At 46.0% G+C, this 25,642-nt stretch overlaps 1 protein-coding gene across 1 annotated transcript; it reads left to right on the forward strand.

Moving 5' to 3' along the window:
* The first annotated feature begins 434 nt into the window (after positions 1-434).
* On the forward strand, positions 435-3,597 carry LOC146867334 (transcription factor HES-5-like). The gene is made up of 3 exons (XM_085614942.1): positions 435-526; positions 799-979; positions 1,322-3,597. The coding sequence occupies exons 1-3, from the start codon at positions 464-466 to the stop codon at positions 1,540-1,542; spliced, it is 465 nt and encodes a 154-aa protein (XP_085471068.1). The 5' UTR covers positions 435-463; the 3' UTR covers positions 1,543-3,597.
* The last annotated feature ends 22,045 nt before the right edge of the window (positions 3,598-25,642 follow it).

Below are 25,642 nucleotides of genomic sequence, written 5' to 3' on the forward strand. Positions count from 1 at the left end.
CTTGCTATAGTGCACATCGATAAAATTGAATAGAAATAAACTTTCACTAAACTAAAAAAAAAAATGATGGGCATTAATGAGATCCTTCATGGGCCCGCCCATTCATACTTTTTCAGCGCTGCGGACACACCCGCCCGCATTTAATGCTATTGACACTGTTTAGCTCCTGGCAGATGTCAGGACTCATATCACTTTATTAGACAGGTCTTTCCCACACGCTGATCCTTTGTGTCCGGGTCCCAGATGTCCCCCCACCCTCCCATCTTGTAATGTGCCACACTTCCATTGTCCCTGCTGCTCTATGATTGGCTGCTGAGTGTGGGAACCTCTCTCCAGCCCCAGACCCACACATTACCCTGCAGGCGGAGGGGGATAAATAGGGCAGGAGGGAGAGAGCTCTTCAGATACAGCTCACTGTGGGTTCACTGAAGAGACTCCCGCTGTTCACCCAACACCGGGCAAGATGGCGCCTTTCAGCACCGAGAGGAAATATGAAGAGGAGCGCGAGGAGAGACACATTAGAAAGGTAAGTGTCTGGACGTTAATATTTAAAAAGCATATTTAGGTTTTTCGTATATACAAAAAGTACACGTTTAAAATGAACTCCCAATATATTTTATCAACAGTGGCTGTATTTATTGATCTTTTAATATCACCCTAGTTCTAAATTAACATTATTTAATTGAGCTGTTTATCACACTGGAGTAACTATAAGTTTTGCTATTACCTTTTATGGACTTTTGACACCTTTATACGTTTGTTTCAATACAATAACAAATCCATATTTTGTCTCTGCAGCTGAGGAAGCCAGCGGTGGAGAAGCTGAGGAGAGATCGCATCAACAGCAGCATCGAGCAGCTGAGGATGTTACTGCAGAGAGAGTTTGAGGAACATGAACTTCCGCCCAAAGCAGAGAAAGCGGATATCCTGGAAATGGCCGTGACGTACCTGGCCCGGCGCGTGCAGACACCGGCACCAGGTGAGAGGCAGTACTTTGAAGGGTTAAAACTTCATTGGGTGTTCTCTGCAGTTTTGTGTTTGTCCGCGTGTGGGGGTGGCTGGGGTTAGATAGTGCAGAGACGTAACTGGTAATAGTCGCATCGAGATGGTACTCGGGGCAAGCTTATTATGACTTAAATATGTCAATTTCCAGCGCCATTTAACTTAAACCCGTGTTTTAAGAGTATCAGAACTACCTGTAAACTAATTGTAGCAACCAGAGGAAAGCATTCTAGAGAGCTGTAACTGGATTTTTTTTGTATGTGTGTTTACTCCCTGGTGTGTAAATGTACAGATATTAACCCCTCGTCTCTCCCTGCAGCCGCGGCCTCCAGTGAAGGTTACTCCAGGTGCCTCCAGGACTCTCTGCACTTCCTCTCCCTCCACGGAGCCCCCACAGAGACCCGGATGAAGCTGCTGCGGGCCCTCCATAGACCTGCGGCTGCAGCAGAGGCGGTGTGTCCTTCTCGGCCTCCGTCCTGTCCCAGCAGCACTAAAGAGCCCGCCCAGGACAGCTCCAGAGCCCCGTGGAGACCCTGGTAATGCGGGGGCCGCGGCCTGGACTTTTCTTCGGACTTCTTTGGAGGCCTCGGTCCCCTCTGAGGGAGAATATTCATTCTCGTGTCTGGAGCGCCCCCTGCTGTGCAGGGGGGAGTTTACTGCACTTCAAGGAGCGGAGTAAAGAGTGACTGTATATCCTCATAGGATGAACAGTATGTGAATATTATATCCTCCTGAGGAGGACAGTAAGTGACTGTATATCCTCACATGATGGACAAAGCGAATATTATATGCTCACAGGATCGACAGTGAGTGAACATTCATCCCCATAGAAGGGACAGTGTGAATATTACATCCTCAAAGGATAGACAGTCTGTATATTATACCCTTGCAGGAGGGACAGTGTGTGAATGTGATATCTTCATGTTATGGCCAATGTGTGACTATTGTATCCTCATAGGATGAAGAGTGTGAGAATGCTATTTCCTCATAAAACAGCGTGTGAGTATTATATCCACACAGCAGGGTGGGCAGTGGATCGATTACATCCTTACAGGATGGACAATGAGTACAATTATATCCATTTAGGATGGACAGTGCTTGAATGTTTAATCCACACACACGATGGACAGTGTGAATAAAATATCCCTGTAGGATGGGCAGTGTATGAATTTTATATCCCCACAGGATGGGCAGTGCAGCTATTACATCCTTAGAGGATGGACAGTGTGATTTTTATATCCCCACAGGATGGGCAGTGCAGCTATTACATCCTTAGAGGATGGACAGTGTGAATTTTATATCCGTTTAGGGTAAACGCTGGATGAATACTGTGTTGATTTCACAGTATATATTGTATGAATATAGATTTGTTGAGCACTGGATCTAGGTGTAAGCATCTATAATATAATACATTAATGAAGAGAATGAACTAAAGCAATTAATAGGATGTGCCTTCAGTTTCAGAATGTTTTAAACTGTTTCTTTACAAGAAATTCATACGTCATGTAGAGTTCTTGCCTCCAATAGGACCTACTTTTGTGAATTTTGATGCATATTTTGGAATACGTTATTTTCATTCCTGAGTTCTAGCGACGCTCTGGGATTTTCCAATTTTACTTCATTTTAAGAAGTTGATTGACGTACAAATATGTTAATATCCTGAAAGGATGGATATAGTGCACCGTGTGATTCTGCAGATGAATGTGTCTGTGAGAATAATAGATGTGCTTGTAATCTGAGGGATTCGGATTAGAGCCTTGTGCACGTGCAGTGTGTGTTTACCTTCTGTGTTTCTATGAAGTTACAAATTACGTAATTATCACTCATTGGCTGAAGTGAGTGATGAGGGGCTCCGGGCCTCCCTTGTATCAATTTTGATATTTAGTATTTTCTATTGAAAATGAATCATAAAGTGCTGTGTAGACAAAGTGTTTCTGTACTTTCAGAAATTCCGAATTGTCTCTGAAAATTGAATGTGATGTATTTTATACATTCCCCAAGAGGCACATTAAATGCCTTTTAACTATTAGTGAGGATATATCTGTATTTTCAAATGGAAATTCATGAGTTAAAAGCCCTGCCTTCTGTGAAGGTAAAGTGTGTTTCTCTTCTTTGAGAGGTTTGTGTATTATCTCTGAATAGTGTATGTGACGATGTGCACACATATTGTGTATTCTCCAAAGTGTAACATTCATTGTTGTTGATTGGAAGGGAGTAACAGTTTCCACTAGTGCCAAGTCTTCATTTTAGAAGCAGTCTTGGCGCTATTTGTGTGAGTTACACAATGCAGAGTTTCTCTTTTATAAAGAGATTCTCTGTAGTGAACTCCCTGCCATGGATTTGTATCTCAGTGACTGAGTATGTACTACTTCCGGGTCTTCTACAATATTTGTAGGGCTGTGATTATCTGTGGGAACTCATTCAGTTACAGAATGAAACCCAGTATTTAGGTCCTGTGATGAAGACATTCACTTTATTGGATGTAAGAATGTCTTGTGTTATCCTCTAGTCTCAGCTGTGACATTTCGGTGACATTGTGTATCTGTCACGTGATTCTTCACTGTTGCAACCTATTGACCTGTGAACATGATTAAATAAAGATGCAGATCTGAATAAAATGAAACGTTCTCTCTTTTCCTTTCGATGGCTGAATTTTGCTCTGAATAAATATGTTTCCCTCGTGGACTGCAAGGGGTGGGGACACTGTCAGCCATTTCTCTTAACCACAATTCGAACTGAAACAGTGACTTTGCAGCTGGCACAGGAACTGTCGAAAGGTGTGCCAATTGTGTTATTTCTGTCGGAATTATAAACAAGAATAATAAACTAAAGTTTTAGAAAGTAATCACTGGCGTCCAGATTACCATGGGGTCTAAACAGAGCACTCTGTAGTCAATATTTAAAATCTGTCCTTCTGTGAGGGGCAGAGCTGCCCGGGACATTACACCTGACGGCATGTGCAGGCGTGCTTCTAGGCACTAGAATGAAAGAGGGAGCCATGTCACGTAAATAGATCTCTATGACAAAATGTGAAATATGGCTTCACTCACTCGGTAGAGAGGGCGGGCTTAGACTTGTAGGTGTATAATGTGATAGAGAGAAAGTGTGTTTCACACATTCTGGGAGGTCTCACACATACCTGCTCCATTCCGTGCTACTCTGAACCCAGCTTTAAACACCATTACATTCTGGCACCAGAGGAGGAGGGGCAGTGAAGATTATCAGAGCTGCCAGAAGAGTGGGTGGCACAAGACATACAGAGGAGTTTGTCATAGGCAGTGGGCCCAGCCATATAGTGACGCAGCCATATAGGAATAGGGACACAAAAACGACATTTTACAACAACAACAAAATCAGAGGTGTTTATTGCAGGGAATACTCACGTTAAAATATAAAGCACAACCACCATCAATGAAAAAATTATTAGGATCAGTTAACAAAAGTATACATTACATAGTACAATCGAAGAGGTAACCATTTCCCCAATACGGTGTCCCATTGTCATGTGTCATTAACTAACCGCTCAACCTACATGCGTTCAAATAAAAAATGAGTTTATTTCTGTGACAATTGATCACACTGCCCTTAAGTATCAATTCCCTTGGGAGATGGTCGCCTTGGCTTACGCCTGCCCATCACTCATTTTCATCACCAGAACTGCATGAACAGAAACTGCCGGCAGCCCCATGCCCGAGCTGCATTACCAGAGCTGTGTGAGTACAAAGTGCGGGCAGCCCCGGGGGTGAGGTGCATCATCAAAGCTGTGTGAATACAAAGTGCCGGCAACCCATGGGTGAGGTGCATCACCAGAGCTGAGTGAAAGGAAACTGCCGACAGCCACATGGGGAGGAGCATCGTCAGAGCTGCGTGAATAGAAAGTGCCGGCAGCCCTGTGCCTGAGGTGCATCTTCAGAGCTGTGTGAATACAAAGTGCCGACAGCCCCATGCCTGAGGTGCATCACCGGCGCTGTGTGAATACAAAGTGCTGGCAGCCCTGTGCCCTAGGTGCATCATCAGAGATGTGTAAATACAAAGTGCCGGTAGCCCCGTGGGTGAGGTGCATCGTCAGAGCTGTGTGAACACTTAGTGCCTGCAGCCCCGTGGGTGAGGTGCATCATCAGAGCTGTGTGAATACAAAGTACCAGCAGCCCAGAGGGTGAGGTGCATCGTCAGAGCTGTGTGAATCCAAAGTGTCAGCAGACCAGTGGCTGAGGTGCATCACCAGCGCTGTGTGAATAAAAAGTGCCGGCAGCCCCGTGCCTGAGGTGCATCATCAGAGCTGTGTGAATACAAAGTGCCGGCAACCCCGTGGGTGAGGTGCATCATCAGAGCTGTGTGAATACAAAGTGCCGGCAGCCCCATGGGTGAGATGCCTCACCAGAGCTGTGTGAATACAAAGTGCTGGTAGCCCCGTGTCCGAGGTGCATCATCAGAGCTGTGTGAATACAAAGTACCGGCAGCCCCGTGCCTGAGGTGCATCACCAGCGCTGTGTGAATACAAAGTGCAGGCAGCCCTGTGCCCAAGGTGCATCATCAGAGCTGTGTGAATACAAAGTTCCAGCAGCCCCATGCCCGAGGTGCATCATCAGAGCTGTGTGAATACGAAGTGCCGGCAGCCTGGGCCTGAGGTGCATCATCAGACCTGTGAGAATACAAAGTGCTGGCAGCCCCATGCCTGAGGTGCATCATCAGAGCTGTGTGAATACGAAGTGCCGGCAGCCTGGGCCTGAGGTGCATCATCAGACCTGTGAGAATACAAAGTGCTGGCAGCCCCATGCCTGAGGTGCATCATCAGAGCTGTGTGAATACGAAGTGCCGGCAGCCTGGGCCTGAGGTGCATCATCAGACCTGTGAGAATACAAAGTGCTGGCAGCCCCATGCCCGAGGTGCATCATCAGAGCTGTGTGAATACGAAGTGCCGGCAGCCTGGGCCTGAGGTGCATCATCAGACCTGTGAGAATACAAAGTGCTGGCAGACCCATGTCCGAGGTGCATTATCACAGCTGTGTGAATACAAAGTGCCGGCATCCCGGGCCTGAGGTGCATCATCAGAGCTGAGTGAATACAAAGTGCCGGCAGCCCCATGCCTGAGGTGTATCACCAGTGCTGTGTGAATACACAGTGCCGGCAGCCCCGTGCCCGAGCTGCATCATCAAAGCTGTGTGAATACAAAGTGCTGGCAGCCCCGTGGGTGAGGTGCATCATCAGAGGTGTGTGAATACAAAGTGCTGGCAGCCCCGTGGGTGAGGTGCATCATCAGAGCTGTGTGAATACAAAGTGCCGGCAACCCCGTGGGTGAGGTGCATCATCAGAGCTGTGTGAATACAAAGTGCCGGTAGCCCCTTGGGTGAGATGCATCACCAGAGCTGTGTGAATACAAAGTGCTGGTAGCCCCATGACCGAGGTGCATCATCAGAGCTGTGTGAATACAAAGTACCGGCAGCCCCGTGCCTGAGGTGCATCACCAGCGCTGTGTGAATACAAAGTGCAGGCAGCCCTGTGCCCAAGGTGCATCATCAGAGCTGTGTGAATACAAAGTGCCAGCAGCCCCATGCCCGAGGTGCATCATCAGAGCTGTGTGAATACGAAGTGCCGGCAGCCTGGGCCTGAGGTGCATCATCAGACCTGTGAGAATACAAAGTACTGGCAGCCCCATGCCTGAGGTGCATCATCAGAGCTATGTGAATACAAAGTGCTGGCAGACCCATGCCCGAGGTGCATTATCACAGCTGTGTGAATACAAAGTGCCGGCATCCCGGGCCTGAGGTGCATCATCAGATCTGAGTGAATACAAAGTGCCGGCAGCCCCATGCCCGAGGTGCATCATCAGAGCTGTGTGAATACAAAGTGCTGGCAGCCCCGTGGGTGAGGTGCATCATCAGAGGTGTGTGAATACAAAGTGCTGGCAGCCCCGTGGGTGAGGTGCATCGTCAGAGCTGTGTGAATACAAACTGCTGGCAGCCTCGTTGGTGAGATGCATCACCAGAGCTGTGTGAATACAAAGTGCCAGTAGCCCCGTGTCTGAGGTGCATCATCAGAGCTGTGTGAATATAAAGTGCCGGCAGCCCAATGGGTGAGGTCTATCACCAGCACTGTGTGAATACAAAGTGCAGGTAGCCCTGTGCCCGAGGTGCATCATCAGAGCTGTGTGAATACAAAGTGCTGGCACCCCCGTTGGTGAGGTGCTGTAGGAAGGTGGAATCTGACTAATGGTTGCCCCCAACTTTTTGCCTGGTATTTGAGTGGTTTTTGACTAGTCTGGCTGGGATCCTGCTATCCAGGACCCCAGCCTATCTGCTTTCTCCCTAAAACTAATGTGAAGTACCCTAGGTACAAACTAATTGGATGCTGAGGATGCCCTGACAGTCCCTTGTAGATGGTACCCTAGGTACCCAGGGCATGGGTCCCTCAGTAGGCCTTCCAGGGCTGCAGCACTTATTGTGCCACCCTGGGACAGCCATACAAACTGACACCACCAGACCACTACTGTAGTCTGGGTAAGGTGGTGCTAGCACCCCTTACAGGGATATAGGTACCCTATATCCCACCCCATTACAACACATATACTCTCATAGGTCACCCCTATAGCAGGCCTTGGTAATCCTACAAGGCAGGGTGCTGAGGTATGTGTGAGGGGGGACCCCTACATGAGTAGGGCCTCTCTGCAACCTTCGTAAAATCATTGCTGGGTTGTTTGTAGTGTAGCCATACCATATACTCTTAGCCGCATTATTAGTCTATCGCGATAGCGTGATAACTTGAGAATGGCTACACAGAACCATATCGTGTTTGCTGTCAAACATGTAGGAATCAAACCCCCAGTCCAGCCATGGGCATGAGGGTACGATTCCCCCCTGCTAGAGGGGCGATATGGGAAAAGCAGCAGAATTTAGACACCAATTTAAAAGTGCACAAGCAGTACAAAATGGCTACTATCCGCCACCTACACGACCATGGCTGGCTGTTGCTGGGGAAAACCCCAGCCTCGCCAGCTGGACAATAGGGCTCCTGTGGCAGGGAGGTGCTAGCATCTCCCCAGACAGGATAATGTGGATTGGAACAGGGTGGGTGCACCAAAATTCCTTTCAGAGTTGCACGTAGGCAGCTGCAGAAGCCTCATTCTGCACATCGCTTGGAACCGGTTCAGGGGCATCCTGCCCCTCGCCCAGGTGGGAAACACACAAAGGGGAGAGGGTGTAGCCATCCTTTCCCGCCTCACCTACCATTGGTGGACGCTACCCTGGACACTCCCCTAATCTTGGGGATAAAGGTGAATAACGTGGCCCCAGAACCTCAGATTAATCTTGAACTTTACAGTCTTGACCTTCAACTTGCTGCTGCCCAGCTGACAGAAGAAATCTCCCTTGGGCTAAAGGAGTTATCCCCCTGCTTGGCAGGCACCTGAAACACTGCAAGTGACCCGGTTGGAACTTTGCTGCTCTCACGAGCTTCAACGACTTCCAGAAACCTTGAGGTGGGTTTCCAGCGCATCCCAGAGGCCAGTGAGTGTGCTCAACGAGTTTGGGCACCGTGGACCGGGTGGGTCCCGAGATCCCCGATACCCCAGGACACCGGCCACCTCTTGCGTAGCACACGACCCTGACCAGTAGGGAAGTTGTGCTTTGGCCCGTTTACGAGCCAACCACTCTACAGCAATTGTGCCAAAAACCAGTGCCCTAGCCCCCTCCGGTGGCCCGTGGGTGCCCTTTTACGCACTCCATATTGCCGCCTCCCGCGGTCCCTTGTCTCTCAACTTGTGGGCCCTAGCAGAGGTCTATCTTTACAATCAAGAGTTCCCCTGGTTGCTCTAGGCCTGCTCTACAGTCTCCTTGAAGGAGACCTTTCCCAGACCTCGTGGGTCTGCACTGTAGCAGATTTGTTTATTCTTTGTGGGTTGCGGTTGCCAAGGCTTAGTGGATCCAATCCGGACACTAACACAGCAGCGACCCTCATCCAACATGGGACAGTTGCCCTCCTGAAGCTGGCCTTCCTTGAAGCCTCCCGGAGCCCATGGCTGCAGATCCAAGCTATACCACTTTCCACCTGAAGCACCCGACATCGACGGGCTCTTTGCTTTGAGCCTCCTGGTCACTTTGCCGTGACCCAGACTCTGTCCCCTCTGCTTTCAGGTTCTTCTCTACAATCTTCACATCTTTGATCTTCACGGCATCATCAACGCTTTTGGCTAGCAGAACTTTTGACTATTTTCCCATTGAAAATCAGCCCGCGACCCGACAGCAGAAACGACCTATGAACCTGGCTTCCCTGGGGCAGGTAACAGTGGTACCTCGGTACTCTCGTGGTAGTGGGCTCTTCAAAAGCTTAAGTCTGAAGTTTTAACTTTGTACTCCGGCTAGAAGTATTTTTAAACTGTTTATTTCCAACCGCGACATTCTCCATAGGCTGTAATAGAGATCCCGATAGCAGCTACTTGCACTGCACGCGCCTCCCGTGGGTCCCCTTCCTCATAACCTGGGGTGGATTCTTAAGGGGCCAGCGATCCTGAATGCCCTAGGCATTGCCTATAGAATTGTCGTGGTTCTTATACCACTTATTTAGTATATGGTTTGGTCCCCCCCGGGGCCCAATGTTAATAGTGCTATTTATTGTGTCTATCAATGCTTGTTTGATATTGTAACTTTGCCACAGCTTCATAAAGAGACTGTGGGATTCTGTATAGAATAAATACATATATTTTATATATATACCTGTGTGGGCTACTCTTTCATTTGGTTATTCAAGAGGTTATTATGGTAAAACAATAAGCTTAACACTCCTTCAAGACTTAGCCTGAAGGCTGCTCTCCACAGCTACCACTAGGATAGCTTTCTTTAAAGGTTGTCTTAAACCTATCATCAATAAGAGTCGAATTGGACTGGTGCAAGGTGTCCCTATAACTAGGAGACAGCATATGCCTGGCCAACTTCTCATAGGTGCATTGTCAGAGCTGTGTGAATACAAAGTGCTGGCAGCCCCGTGGGTGAGGTGCATTATCAAGGCTGTGTGAATACAAAGTGCTGGCAGCCCAGTGGGTGCGGTGCATCGTCAGAGCTGTGTGAATACAAAGTGCTGACAGGAGGTGGGACTCAGGAGCCTCATCTGAAGAGCTAATAGTGAGTGGGCTTCAGGGACACAATTAGACCCAAAATTTGGGGGGGAGGCGTAACACGTCAACTCTTAGGGGCCAGGCTAACACTTCACAATGGGGCGGAGCTATCCTAAGAACCAATTCAAGAAAATAAAGTGCTAAAATGCACATTTTAAATAAATTAGTCAAATCTGATAGGATAACAATAAACATATTGTAGTGGATTTGAAAATGTTATATACAAAGATCTTTAAAAAGGGAAATGAGTGATTTTACCACTAAACAGCAGTTTCCATAGAATTCAATACAAAACACTTAAGAATCAGTTTTCGCCATGTAATTTGAAGGCATTGGCTCTTTCTATGCAAGATTTTCTGAAAACTCCTTCTGTGAAATGACAGTGAGTCCATGAAATATTTTTCATTCAATCCTCAGAAAGACCCCCCTGTTGGACAGTTACACAAAGGAATATTTTCAGTAATGTTGCAAGATATGCTCATCTTAGGCCCACACATATACAAGTATCAGAAAATTGAGTTTAGTGGGTTGAGGCACCTGATTTTAGGATCTGTGAGTGGCCAGTGTCAGGTTTTATTCCTAATGGATTTTCCCTTTGCCTGGCATTGAATAAGTGAGTGACAATCAGATGGCAATATTAACCCCGGAAACTGCACTATTCTAAATCACGAGAAAATAGTAGTTGTAGCACTCCACATTGAGCTGGTCTCATATGAGATGAAGGAGCTACAGCCACCAGGACTAAAGAAAAGGCAAAAGAGGTTGTGCGTTGAAATAACTTTGCAACAAATGGTGTTCTTGCATGAAAAGGATGCAAATATTCCTTCAAGATTCAAACACATATAATGTGTAACTGATGGGCAATGCCCTTAAAAAAAAGTCCCTCCACCAAAAATGATGCTTCTTAATAGAATATGTTATAATAAAAACAACTATGCTTTTCATTTAGTTCTGAATCCAGCAGCACATTATGGGCCTCGTTAGATGTACAGCGGACTCGGAACCAATCTACCTGCGGTCAGCAGTCCAGACACTGCTATAACAATGCGACAACACATGGTGCAGTCACCTACTCCTATTTCTCTATGGGAGCTTGTACTGCGGCCGTAAACCATCCGCAGCACAAGCTCCCAATAAGAAATGGGAGTTTCTGTTAATCCCTGCACCACATGGCAGGCTCCTCAAGGGGTCTAACATTGCAGTGCAGGGATTAACAGGGGGATAACATAGGTGCCCCCGTGGACCCCATCCGGAGGCTGCAGGGAGAAGGGCGCCTCGCTAGGGGACCCCAAAGTCACTTTCTGACAGGCTTTCCATTTAGAAAGCTTGACATGGAAAGCCTGTGGGAAACCAACATCATAAACCCGAATGCAGAAATACTGTCTTGAAGGGATTACAGGCCGGTTACGAAAGGCCGACGGGCTCCTTGAGCCTGTCGGAAGCCAGCCGGAATGACCGTCTGCATTCGCTTCAGACCGCCGTTATTGTAATACAGCAGTCGAAAGTGAAACCAATGATGTTGGAGCCTTTCTGACCGACATCATAATAGGGCCCTATGTGTCAAATCCACTAAAGCATCAATATTGTTTTTAAATCTTGAAGCTGCCATATGCCCTTTCTGTCCTCAGTCATTAAAATTCCCCTATATTTCCGAGCATGCATTTGTGAACAGAGTTAGTTACTACCACTGGGGCACACATGTTGAGGTATTCTGCCAGGCCAATGTGCACTGTCCTGGGATATCTGGAGAGATTCATTGCCTCCATCTGGAGATCACTGAAGCTGGTTACTGGTGATATCCTCTAGCTCCTGCAGATGTCTCCTTCAAAATGCAGATGACTCACACGCAATGATTTGAGACTTCGGTGCTTCTTCAAGGGTATACTTTCATGTTTGCAGTTTTCATGCATGCTTTCAAGTATGTAAAAACAGAGTTGGCTTGGTATGAGAATTGAAAAGCCAGAATATTAACAGGTCACAATATTGTGATCAGAATATCGAGGGACAAAATATTGAAAGGTAAGTTTGTATAGATTATTTATATGTAACTCCACTTAAAAGTACCTTGGTGATATATGCATAGATATGTCTTTAGAGTACATAGATGTGAAGTTAAGTTTAGTAAATCAATACCTTTCTCTGTACACTTACTCTTCAACATTTTGCTTCAAGCAGGCATAAGGAGTGAAGCATTGTAGTGGGAATCGGCCTCAAAATACATTGCTGGAGTTGCGATGTGCTTGCGACATGACTCCAGCAATGTGTGACTTTTGCCCCAACAGATGCATCATAATTTGTGACGCATCTGTCAATCCTTGCGCCATGGTACTCCGTATTGTAAATATAGCGCATCCATGGTGGCGCAAGGGTTTCCCAGGGTGGCGCAGGGAAAGCGACGCATCTCTACAGATGCGTCACTTTCTTCTAAATCTGCTCCCCCATTTGTAGTCTACGCTTTTCTGAGGTAAGAAATGCTTCATCAAACTTCCCTTCAACTTGGAATATGTCTCGGAATATGTGCCATAGAGTTCAGAAACAATAACTTGAGTTCCTACTCCCATGCAATGCACCAGAAGGCCTTCCATTCTAGGCCTGGGTGGTGAGCTTTGTTCCGTTTGCGGAGTTTCCTGCACTCCGCGGAGCTCGTGGAGTGCAGAAAACTCCACTTCGCGATGTGCAGCAGAGTTTTTTCCCCGCTCGCGATTGCGAATGGTAAGTTCGCGAATAGTAAGTTCGTGAGCACGAGCTGCTGCTGTGGTATAATTTCTACCCGAGCTGCAGCAATACCAGCACAAACTGCAATTCGCACTACACTCCGCCACTCGCAGAACTTCGTGGAGTTTTTTTTGTAACTTTGCAAAGTTCTGCTTAGCAAAACTCAGTGAACTGCGCCTTCTCCTCAATGGCATTTATGAAAATCTCAAATCATGAACTCCCCCCAGCCCACATTGGTCCCAGGTTTATGGAAGCAACAATGATGAATTCTAGCAGCATTGACAAGGAATATGCGCCTACTGTCCCACACCCACAAAACAGCCACTCTGTGATTCAATTTTTAAGGGACTGCCAATCAATGACCCACCATGAGGGACATTTGATGTCTCCACAATACGTTTTGGGCCCTTCCCTTTTAGGGGTTCTTGGCCCACCGACACAAGTTAGGTAGCATTTTCATAGGAAGACCTGGGGGGAATGCTAGGTGGTAGGAACAGTGTGATCCCACAACTTTACCACACAGACATGTGAGGACATTGTGACTTTTTAGATAAATTTGAGGTTTGCAGGAGATTCTGGGTAAGACAAAGTTGGCCGATCCACTCAAGCCACACCTCCCTGGACTCCCATGGGTGTCTAGTTTTCAGAAATGTCTGGGTTTTGTATGTTGTCATTGATGGCTGCCGAGCCTTGGACCAAAAACACAGGAGCACCCCTTGCAAAAGCAAGTTGTTTTGTGATAGATAATTGTGATGTTGCCACAATACGTTTTGGGCCCTTCCTTGTCGTGGCCACTTGGCCCACTCACACAAGTGAGGCACCATTTTTCTATGGCGACTTAGAGGAATGCTAGGTGGTAGGAATGTTTTGGCCCTCTGTAGATTCCAAGACTTTTACTCACAGAAATGGAAGGAAAATATGATTTTTTAGGCAAAGTTTGAGCTTTACAGGGTATTCTGGGTAAAATACCCGGTGAGAGCCGCTTAAGTCACCTCACCCAGGATTCCCCCGGGTGTCTAGTTTTCAAAAATGTGCTGGTTTGGTAGGTTTCCCTAGGTGCCGGCAGAGCTGAGGTCCAAAATCCACAGCTACTAACATTGAAAAAAGCACATAATTTTTCAGTGGAAAATGTGATGTGTCTACGTTGCATTGGCACCCTTTTATGTCGCGGGCACTTAGCCTACCCAAACACATGAGGCATCATTTTTTTAAGATACTTGGGAAAAACGTGGGAGGTAGTACATTTGTGGCTGCTTGCAGACTCCAGGACTTTTCCTCACAGATTTAAATAGAAGGAAAATTTGTTTTTTTAGACAAAGTGTGAGCTTTTCAAGGGATTCTGGGTAAAAAAAACTGTTGAGAGCCACGCAAGTCACCTCACCCTGAAATCCCCTGGATGTTTAGTTTTAAAAAATTTGCTAGTTTTTGTGGGTTTCCCTAGGTGTCGGTTGAGCTGGGACCCAAAATCTACAGTTACCCACATTGCAAAAAACCCACTTTGTTTTCAGGGGAAAAATGTGATGTCTCTACGATGCATTTGGCGCCCTTTCGTGTCACGGGGACTTGGCCTACCCAAACACATGAGGAACCGTTTTTCTCTGGAGACTTCAGGGAATGCTGGGTGGTAGGAAATGTGTGGCTGCCTGCTGATTCCAGGACTTTTCCTCATAGAAATGCAAGGAATGTGTTTTTTGTGGGCAAAGTTTGAGCTTTGCACAGGATTATGTGTAACAAAACCTGGTGAGAGCCACGCAAGTCACCCCACCCTGGACTCCCCCAGGTGTCTAGTTTTCAAACATGTGCTGGTTTGGTAGGATTCTTGTTGGAAGCTTGATTATTAGTAGTGGTAAGAATGCACCTACCACTAGCAATAAGGCCACCAACTCAATATAAGCAGGGCTGGACTGAGAACCCAAAGCAGCCCTGGCAAATTCTGTCAGACGAGCTCCCATACAGTGCATAGCAAGCGAGCACAGCAAGTGAGCCTGAGCACTGCTAGGGTCGTTTAGGGGAGTTCTCCCCCCAAGAAACGTTTGGAGAAAGACAGACCAAAACAGTGCATTTTACAACACATTTTTTCATTACATATATAATTATAGTTACTTTTAAGGCATAGTAAAATGATTACCTTAACAATCACCAGGATACCCTGTCATATGTACTTATAAACATTCACAGAAAACACCAAAAATAGACACGAGAAACACCCAGGCCAGTAATTGTGGAAATGTCACACATAAGCACCCAAGTCAGAAAGCATGGAAATGTCACACATAAGCACCAAAGTCAGAAAGTATGGAAATGTCACACATAAGCACTCAAGTCAGAAAGTATGGAAATGTCGCTCATAAGCACCCATGCCAGTAATCAAGGAAATATCACACGTAAGGACCCACGCCCGAAACTGTGGAAATGTCACACATAAGCACCAGGCCATAAGCGTGGGAATGTCGCACATCAGCACCCAGGCAGAAATCATGGAGATGTCACACATTAAGGTCGGACAATGCAAACTCAGTAGCTATGGCCATACCCATCAGCAGTCTACTCTGCCAGTGACGCTCTCTATCTTTGTGGCTCGACACTGTAGAAAGACCATCAGTCTCCCTCCCATCTGTCTCTTACTGCACAGGTGCCTAAAGAAAGGTGAAGCCTATATCAAAGCACAGTGTCAGTCAAAAACTCGAGCTCACTCTGCCTCCAGGGAGCCCTGCGCATGTCTGCAAGGCAAGGGGCAGCCAGCAAGGGTTTACATACCCCCTACTCTTCCTCTGACTTTGCAGAGGTGTGACTAGTAGTGTGAGTCTCGGCAAATGGCCTTTGAAGTGGACGATGGACAGAGTTTAGTCCCCCACCCCCAGGCACGGGAAGGATCACCACCATACGGCCTCATACAGCACTGCTCTGCTCTGGCTGATGTCATGTCCATGGGGGAAGCTCTTTTCATCCCTGTGTTACAGGAAGATTATAGGACCTGGGCTGGCCTCCCCCCAGGGCGCTGTACCCCCTTGCCAGGCCCTTTGAGCTCCACAAGGATGGTCCCGGGGCATCTGCATATTTCTGACTACCTAATGCTTTGCCCTGGCCAATCCTGGCAGTCCCCCGGCTCCAGCATTCAAAAGCTACACATCTAGTCGCATGAAAGTTGTTGTAAGAGGCAGTAAAATTGCTTGCCTGCTGCTTATGAACCTACAGCCTCGAGCAACTCGAGAAGCAGAAGCCAGCAGTTCCCACATGATGGCATGTGAGATGAGGACTGAGGGGGAGGTTTGAGGAGGTGACAGCAAGGGCAGGGAGCATGGTGGCATAGCAGTCCAACCACAACTAGGGCCTTCTTTGTAGCGCTCTCTCGCACTACTAGACTGAATGACTTCCCTATGTGAGAAGGGGTAGTGTTAATATTGCTTTTTAAAATGCAGTGCAGGCTTCAGCACGTGTAATGGCAATTGTAATTGAATTTATATTGCGTTTACTAGCCCTGATGAGGCATTGAACCATTTTCTGGCGAGTAACACGCTACTCAAGAACCCAAGGTTATGGTTAATCTAGTGGTTATTGTGATTAGCCATGTGCATGCATTTACATGTGTAGGCATTTATTCCAGGTAGTTTGTGATATATATATATGTGTGATCATTAGTGAGGCCTATGTGGTTTCAGGTGAATAGTTGGTGAGATAGGTTGGAGGAGATTAGCCAAGGCTAGATTACAGGGTAGGGTTTTAAAGAGGAGACGTTATGATATTTGAAAAGAGGTATCAGCCAATTGCAGAATTACAATAATAAGGATTCAGGCAGGCAGGCGTGAGAGTGAGAGTAGGCTATACTCAGAAATAGAAGGTATGCAGAGGATGGAAGGTAAGAAGAGGGTCACTCGAAAAAAAAAAAGAATGTCAAAGTCAATTTCCCATGCAGAGTTTTAGGAGTATAGTGGAAAGAGGCTTTTGCAGGTGTAGAGAGGTACATGAAAAGGAAGTCACACCAAACCAACTTTACCGCCTGCAGAATTATGAAAAAAATAGCACTTCCTAGACTTCAGAGGTTTGACGGAAAGCAGAGAGAGTTATGGTTTTATACAATTCAACGAAGACACTTTAGTCAATCCTGGTTTTTCAGAAAATGACATTTTTCAGGCAAATACTTTTAATCTCCTACTTACATTGCTTAAATATAGAATTTCCAGTCCAAATCAGCTTATGAAGTTATAACGTCACAAATTGTCTTGGCCCCTGGCAGCTATGATCAATGATGGAAGGGGTCACAGCTGAGTGTGAATAAGAGCAGACCAGCACATGCACAACAGGAAACAAAAGGCACAGGCTAGTGTAAATAACTGAAGTGGAGGGCTCACTTGTAGGAGGATACTTCCTGTTACCGAGATGGCACAAGAGAAGTATTCATTTTGACGTGCAGCCGGGGTCTGCACCAGCTCATATTCACACCAAGTCCCGGGTAGGCGGTGAATTGAATGCACTGGGATTTTCTCTGCTTCCCCTCGCCTACCTATGCACACACATAAATACAGGCTTAACAAACATATTAGGCAAAATCCTACAATGCCCCAGAGATAACACCTTTTTGTACTCATCCGCTGTCCTGTGCCAGACCTGATGCTACTTTTTGTGGGTGTGCCAAGATGACAACTTTTTAAAGCTTTAATGTTCTATTTAAAATACAGCTGTATTGTTTTTCTTTGCAACATTATACATGATTGCCATTTTGTAGGGTCACAAGGAAAAGGTTAACATTTTATGAAAATAAATAGGAAAAAGAGGCCAAAATGTAGGTTGAGAACCTAATATTTCAGTTTTAGCTCCTTTGGGAGATGCCAATGGGATGACTGTGGTAGAGTTGCTCTCTATGCCATCTGTGGACTTTACTGGCTTGCCGATGGCTTCAGTTGTGGACCCAGTTGTCGATGCACGAGCACCACAAGCCGTTTATTTATTTTTTACAAGCATCTCACTACTCAGGGCCCGCCATGCACAAACTAAAATGTGGGCTACAGCTGAGAAGGAGTTGGGATGCTATGGCTCTGAGAACCTACACCCGCAAGTTCACGCAGCACGAGCACGACAGCTCCCATTCTGAATGTGCAAGGAGATTCTCAAACTAAGTTGTGAATAAGTAAGACACAGGGAGAAGAAGATGGGGTTCAACAAGTCCATTTCAACACCTCATAAACCGGGTTCAAGCAGTTGTTCGGGCCATTGTCTTTTTGAAATCCTGTTCCATGGTTCCCGGAGGCTGTGGGTCGGTGTAGGAGGAGACGGAGGGCTTTCAGAGTGTTTTTCTTTCTTAGATAGCCAATCAGATTGTTCCCAGGGGTGCGCTGAAGGGCAGAGTGCAACCAACCATGCACTACTGCTTCAGTCACATGTAAAGCGTGCAGGCTGCAACAATGTGCTGGCGTGGCCGGGAGGGAGAGGCTGGCACCATTGGCTTAGTGCAGACTGTCACCGTGGGCTTCTGATTTTGATACTTGGGGCCGGTTTTGCTCCAACAAATTGCTCCCAAGCAACAAAACCAGCCCCCTGTGGAAAAAAAGGTTCCCAACCTTCCAGCTTCTTGTGGAATCACACGGAATCACCAGCCTGGCCCTTGCTAAAACCCTGGTTGCTGGTGACAAGCAGGCTGGCTTAGCTTAGGAGACAGTTGTGCAAAGCATTTAAAAACATCAATACATTAGTAAGTATGACACAACACAAAATAAAAATCCGACACTAATTTATAAACATAGGAAATATTTGCAAATTTAAAATGACACCAAACCGACAAAAAGCTAAAGCAGGGAACCGGAGATATGATTTTTTAAAGAATAAACACTTTACAGTGCTTAAGAACCAACAGCCCCAAATTGAGACATCTGGTCGCGCTTGACCGGGACAAAGTCCAAGTTTGAGGCTGACTGTGATGGAGCATTGGCTGGATTAACTAAGTAGGAGGACTCTGTTAAAAGGTTACTTTCGCACTTAGAAACTTTTCTGGAGGATTTTCCCTCGACGTCGATCGGGCCTCTCTAGGCTGGATTCGCAGCATCTATGCCAGCTTAGTTCTGCGGGAGCCCCCGGTCAACTCCTTGATGTTTTGAGCTACGGAGCTTTCAGCAGGATGAACCATAAATTCAGGCCAAGTCGCGGTGCGAGGTAGTCGGCTAACTCTCGCCATAGGGTCGGTCACTTATGGAGCTTTTTCCAAAAGTTGCTCCAAAATGTCAGGAACTTCATCCTGAAATTCCTCTTGTGGCTTCAACGTGTCAAAAACACTAATCCAAGGTTCCAGACTCTCTGGGTGGCTCCTTGGAAGTTGAAACTACAGTTTCCAACATGCACCTGGCCAAATCCTTTAAATCCAGCTGAAGTTGCTCAGTTGGCTTCCTCTTGCCTTGCTAAAGATGATGCAGGTGAAGCTCTTTTAACCTGCTGCTTACAGTGAGTCCACTCCTTCTCTTTTTGAAGCAAGGCAAAGTCCTTAGAACTGTAGTTCCTTGGTGTGCAGCAGGTATAGTCATTTGGAGTGCAGTCCTCTTAGTGCAGGCCAGGGTTCCAACAGGGCAGTCCTTCTTCTTCTTGTAGTTTCAGACAGTAGCTCTGAGTTACTAGGCAGCTTTCACATATTTATCCAGTGTTTTTGGGGCAACAAGTAGGGGGTACCCCTGTCAAATGGGGTGCAGGGCACCACCCAAAAGCATGACCTCTTCCTCTAAAGTGTGGTATACTGTTGTCCCACTAAGCACTGCACTTTCAAATTCAAAATGGAGTGTTTTTCACCATGGACCTTCTGCCAATTCTATTCCTGATGGCCCCATCATGCTGGGGGTACAAGACGAGGGGCTAGGCCTCGCTTGCATTCTTAATGCCCTACTCTCTTTCAAGATCAGTTTGACTAGCCAGCCCACTTCCCGGCATGTTCTCTGCACCTGCAGATCTCCCCCACCAGATAACCTCTGTCTCTATGCAGGTCGCTTATGACCTCATCAAAGCAGTTTGGCTAAGCCTGTTATGGGTTGGCCAATCAGGAGAGGCTACTATAAAGCTGGATTTTGGCTTAGAGAAAATAAAGTTTCATAACCTCTTTTCTGTACTAGTTATGATAAATTAAATCATGGTAAGTTGTTGGATTTATCATTACTAAAAATGTATGTCCTTGAAATATGGCTTTACCTCCCTTCTATCAGTTACACTTTATTAAAGTATTCCCATGTTAGCCTACGGAGCTAAAAGGCTACATTGGGAAAAATGAAATTGGTTGTTTATTTCTTCACCAGGGCATATAAAACATCTTTTAAAATGTCCCTGATTGTTTTTACAAGGCACACTACCCTGGGGACACCTGGGGTAGACATCAGGGGTGACTTACATGTCAAAATGATGTTGTTTTATACTTTGGTAGTACCTTTAAATCCAAAGTTGAATTTTCATATAATTTCAGCTTAAAGCAGCTTGCAAAGAAGGGCTGACTTTTAAAAATAAAAAGCAAAAACAACAGATGATGGACAGAATGCTGAACAATGCAAACATTCACTCTCAGTCAACAGATCTTGGCTCAATCCATCATTGTTTTGCCCCAGTTTGGACCCAGCCTTATGCAAATCAGTCTTGAACCTGCTCCTCATGGGAACAGTCCAGCCCGAACTGCCAAGCCAGGTCCTCTCTGGAGCAGAAACAAGCATCCTGACACCGGTTTCAGGGTATCACCAATCATCAGCTAGGCTAGCTTGAATCAAGTGGAGAAGTTAGCACTGGACCCATGTCTGGGCATACCCTTACCACTTAGGTCGAAAAAAGCAAAAAGAACAGATAATGGATGGAATTCTGAACAATGCAAACATTCACCCCCAGTCAAATGGTCTGGGTTTAATCCAGCGTGACTTTTAAAAATGACAGCAGGCTACATAGCAGTGCACACTTGAGTGCTGGAGATCTGCTGGGCCTCTAAATATACATGCCCTATCATACACTAGAGACTCACAGGTAGGTAGTAAGGACCAATTGCAATTATACCTAATTACCATATACCTTTTTAATCCGAGCACTGTGCCAGGTTAGCAGAGCCCGAGGCGCAGTCAGAGTCAGTTACCACCAGTAGCAGTCAGGTTCAGGTTTTAAGGTCTTTATTTCGATAATAAAATCATAAAAGACAGCAAAATCTGCGCATACAGTTTGGACCATGCTTTACCACCATATACTGTCCAGTTTACAAGTATTTATTTACACACAATAAAAACAATACATTAAAAAAACCCTTGTTAAACATCCCATTTATATTTAGACAACCCGTCTCTGTATTTTTTTAAAAGTATAAAAACAGTAGATAAAACCGTCTTAAACACTATACAATATCCATCATTAGATAAAATATTTTAAATACAATTCAGATGAGCAATCCTTTCTACCTGTTTTTTAGCTCTGATAATCCAAACCCAGCCAAGACATTTCGCAGTGTTCACCACAAATAACAACACCAGTAGCGGTCAAATATGGGGGTAATCATGGCAAAAAGGGTGACTTTCTCACATTTCCTTAGGTGCCTGCTGAGATGGGGCTGAAAAGACAATAGCTAGTCACCTTATAAAAAAAACATGCATTCTGCTGTATGAAACAGGACGTCGCCTAGATCACATTTTGAGGTGTTTAGTGTTGCAGGCGCAAGGCCCAGTCACACAAGTGTGCTACCATTTTTATGAGGAGACATGTGGGAATACTGCATAGTAGAACATTTTCTATTACCAATTGAATGTCTCTATGATTGTGCCTTTCAAAAGTAGACAAGTGTGTATCACAGAAGACATTTCACAAATGACCTCTAAAACACAAGCCAGTATGGGTATCGATAAACTCAGAGATGTGCAAACAAACACTCCTCCTAAACTCAGCATCTGGTGTACATTTGAGAAATATTGAGTTTTTCTTCAGAACCTTTCTCTATGTGTTACAATGTTGCCATATGAATTACTGTATAGTCGATCCGCAATGAACAAGCATTGGCAAAGCCAGTAGGTCTCGCTTTTGGGACCTTATAAGTATTTAGTTATGCTGCACAATATCCTATAACTGTTGCAGGCGGGTGGCCATGCAATGGGGAGCCAGAGTAGATGTCAGAGCATGGGGTGCGCTGAGAGGGGCCATCAGGCCCTGGCTCTGGTGTAGATCGGAGAGATTCCGGTGAGGGCCGGTAGAGACGAGATTGGAGCGATGGGCCCCTCTTCTGGGACTGCTTTGGAGTCTGTTTTTGGGTCTGCCGAGAACTGGTGAGGGTTGTCGTGCTGCGGACTGTGTTTGTGACCACCCACAGCCAGCCCTGAATAGAGCGAGTCTGAAAGCCCCAGAAGGCCTGAGTGTTGAGGGGGTCTGATAGGCGGCTGAGTTTGGCCTTTGCCCCGTGTCTGTATGACTACTGTAGTTGTGGTAAAAGCTAGAGCAGGATGGAGTCCCTCCTGTCAAGGTGCTGAGACTGGAGGCTCTGGCTGCTCTAAACTGCGATCGCGCGCCGTGAGGCAGAAATGTACGGTGCTAGGTCGGGTCGATGTTCTGTCTGCTGTGCAGTCTGGAGTTGGTTGCATAGGGGTGTTCCCTATGCTATGCCAACATTGAAAGCGGTAAAGGTCCCTGAGTGAAGACCGATTAATGCTCCCGGGAACACACACCTTGAATGAATTTTCTAATTTGACCCCATTGTACTTACAAAATTACGAGACAGCAATTGTGCTTTTTACTACGATGCAAATCACCACTCTTGTCATTTCTCCCACTGTTCAGGAATTATGACACTAATTTTAATTCAAAGAGCCAAGAAAACGGAGAGCGCTACCATGAATCACAGCAATCATGAAAAACACAATTAAATTTGCACACTGACCAAAGTTTACATAATGTGCTCAGGAGCCGACATTTAAATGTTAAGGTGAAGCCCATGAATTTGCACGGGGAACAAATTCGCATTGTAACTACTGCACTGGAAAAAGAACTGCACGTTTAATGAGAGAGGATCTGTTTATGAAAAACAAATGCGTCATGATAAAGATTCGAACACACAAGGTGTTGTGAACTCTGAACTTAGATCTACATTGTGAGAAACGGAATCAACGTCAGGAAAGGGGAAAGAAGAAGAGAAGAAGCGAAAAGATGCGTGCGAAATAAATACTGGGACGCGGTACTATGAATACACCCTAGTCATCAAAGAAAGAAAACTCAAGGGCAAAAAGTATGGAAAACAGGTCAAGAAACACGCAAGGGGACACAGATTGAGAACAGGCAGTTTAAAGAGAAGGAAAACAAGACAAGCAGGAAGTGGGATAAGGGAGGGGGTGGCAAATGGCGTGTACATTTCACGGGCGCTTTGGCTCTAAACTGCGATCGCGCGCCGTGAGGCAGAAATGTACGGTGCTAGGTCGGCTCGATGTTCTGTCTGCTGTGCAGTCTGGAGTTGGTTGCATAGGGGTGTTTCCTATGCTATGCCAACACTGAAAGCGGTAAAGGTCCCCGAGTGAAGACCGATTAATGCACCCGGGAACACACACCTTGAATGAATTTTCTAATTTGACCCCATTGTACTTACAAAATTACGAGACAGCAATTGTGCTTTTTACTATGATGCAAATCACCACTCTTGTCATTTCTCCCACTGTTCAGGAATTATGACACTAATTTTAATTCAAAGAGCCAAGAAAACGGTGAGCGCTACCATGAATCACAGCAATCATGAAAAACACAATTAATTTTGCACACTGACCAAAGTTTACATAATGTGCTCAGGAGCCAACATTTAAATGTTAAGGTGAAGCCCGTGAATTTGCACGGGGAACAAATTTGCATTGTAACTACTGCACTGGAAAAAGAACTGCACGTTTAATGAGAGAGGATCTGTTTATGAAAAACAAATGCGTCATGATAAAGATTCGAACACACAAGGTGTGGTGAACTCTGAACTTAGATCTACATTGTGAGAAACGGAATCAACGTCAGGAAAGGGGAAAGAAGAAGAGAAGAAGCGAAAAGATGCGTGCGAAATAAATACTGGGACGCGGTACTATGAATACACCCTAGTCATCAAAGAAAGAAAACTCACGGGCAAAAAGTATGGAAAACAGGTCAAGAAACACGCAAGGGGACACAGATTGAGAACAGGCAGTTTAAAGAGAAGGAAAACAAGACAAGCAGGAAGTGGGATAAGGGAGGGGGTGGCAAATGGTGTGTACATTTCACGGGCGCTTTGGCTCTAAACTGCGATTGCGCGCCGTGAGGCAGAAATGTACGGTGCTAGGTTGGCTCAATGTTCTGTCTGCTGTGCAGTCTGGAGTTGGTTGCATAGGGGTGTTTCCTATGCTATGCCAACACTGAAAGCGGTAAAGGTCCCCGAGTGAAGACCGATTAATGCTCCCGGGAACACACACCTTGAATGAATTTTCTAATTTGACCCCATTGTACTTACAAAATTACGAGACAGCAATTGTGCTTTTTACTATGATGCAAATCACCACTCTTGTCATTTCTCCCACTGTTCAGGAATTATGACACTATTTTTAATTCAAAGAGCCAAGAAAATGGAGAGCGCTACCATGAATCACAGCAATCATGAAAAACACAATTAATTTTGCACACTGACCAAAGTTTACATAATGTGCTCAGGAGCCAACATTTAAATGTGAAGGTGAAGCCCGTGAATTTGCACGGGGAACAAATTCGCATTGTAACTACTGCACTGGAAAAAGAACTGCACGTTTAATGAGAGAGGATCTGTTTATGAAAAACAAATGCGTCATGATAAAGATTCGAACACACAAGGTGTGGTGAACTCTGAACTTAGATCTACATTGTGAGAAACGGAATCAACGTCAGGAAAGGGGAAAGAAGAAGAGAAGAAGCGAAAAGATGCGTGCAAAATAAATACTGGGACGCGGTACTATGAATACACCCTAGTCATCAAAGAAAGAAAACTCACGGGCAAAAAGTATGGAAAACAGGTCAAGAAACACGCAAGGGGACACAGATTGAGAACAGCAAAAACAACAATTGATGGACAGAATGCAGAACAATGTCATACATTCACCCCAGTACAGAGATCTGGGCCTAAATCCATCGTTTTTTTGCTCACCATGCCATTCCAGTTTGAACCCAGCCATATGCAAATCAGTCTTGACCCTGTGCCCCATGGGAACAGTCCAGCCCGAACTGCCAAGCCAGGTCCTCCCTGGACTGGAAACAAGCATCCTAGGACCGGTTTCGGGCTTTCAGCCCTCGTCAGCCAGGATAGCTTGATTCCAGTGGCATGGAGAGCAAGGGACTCACGTCTGAGCATACCCTTCCCACTCGGGGTGACAAATGCAAAAACAACAATTGATGGACAGAATGCAGAACAATGTCATACATTCACCCCAGTACAGAGATCTGGGCCTAAATCCATCGTTTTTTTGCTCACCATGCCATTCCAGTTTGAACCCAGCCATATGCAAATCAGTCTTGACCCTGTGCCCCATGGGAACAGTCCAGCCCGAACTGCCAAGCCAGGTCCTCCCTGGACTGGAAACAAGCATCCTAGGACCGGTTTCGGGCTTTCAGCCCTCGTCAGCCAGGATAGCTTGATTCCAGTGGCATGGAGAGCAAGGGACTCACGTCTGAGCATACCCTTCCCACTCGGGGTGACAAATGCAAAAACAACAATTGATGGACAGAATGCAGAACAATGTCATACATTCACCCCAGTACAGAGATCTGGGCCTAAATCCTACCTTTTGTACCGCTTTGTTCGCCATAAGTTGGCAGGGTATGCTCAGACGTGAGTCCCTTGCTCACTTTGCCACTGGATTCAAGCAAGCCTGGCTG

This window comes from Triturus cristatus, chromosome 1_2, assembly GCF_964204655.1.
Source record: "Triturus cristatus chromosome 1_2, aTriCri1.1, whole genome shotgun sequence".
Classification (NCBI taxonomy): domain Eukaryota; kingdom Metazoa; phylum Chordata; class Amphibia; order Caudata; family Salamandridae; genus Triturus; species Triturus cristatus.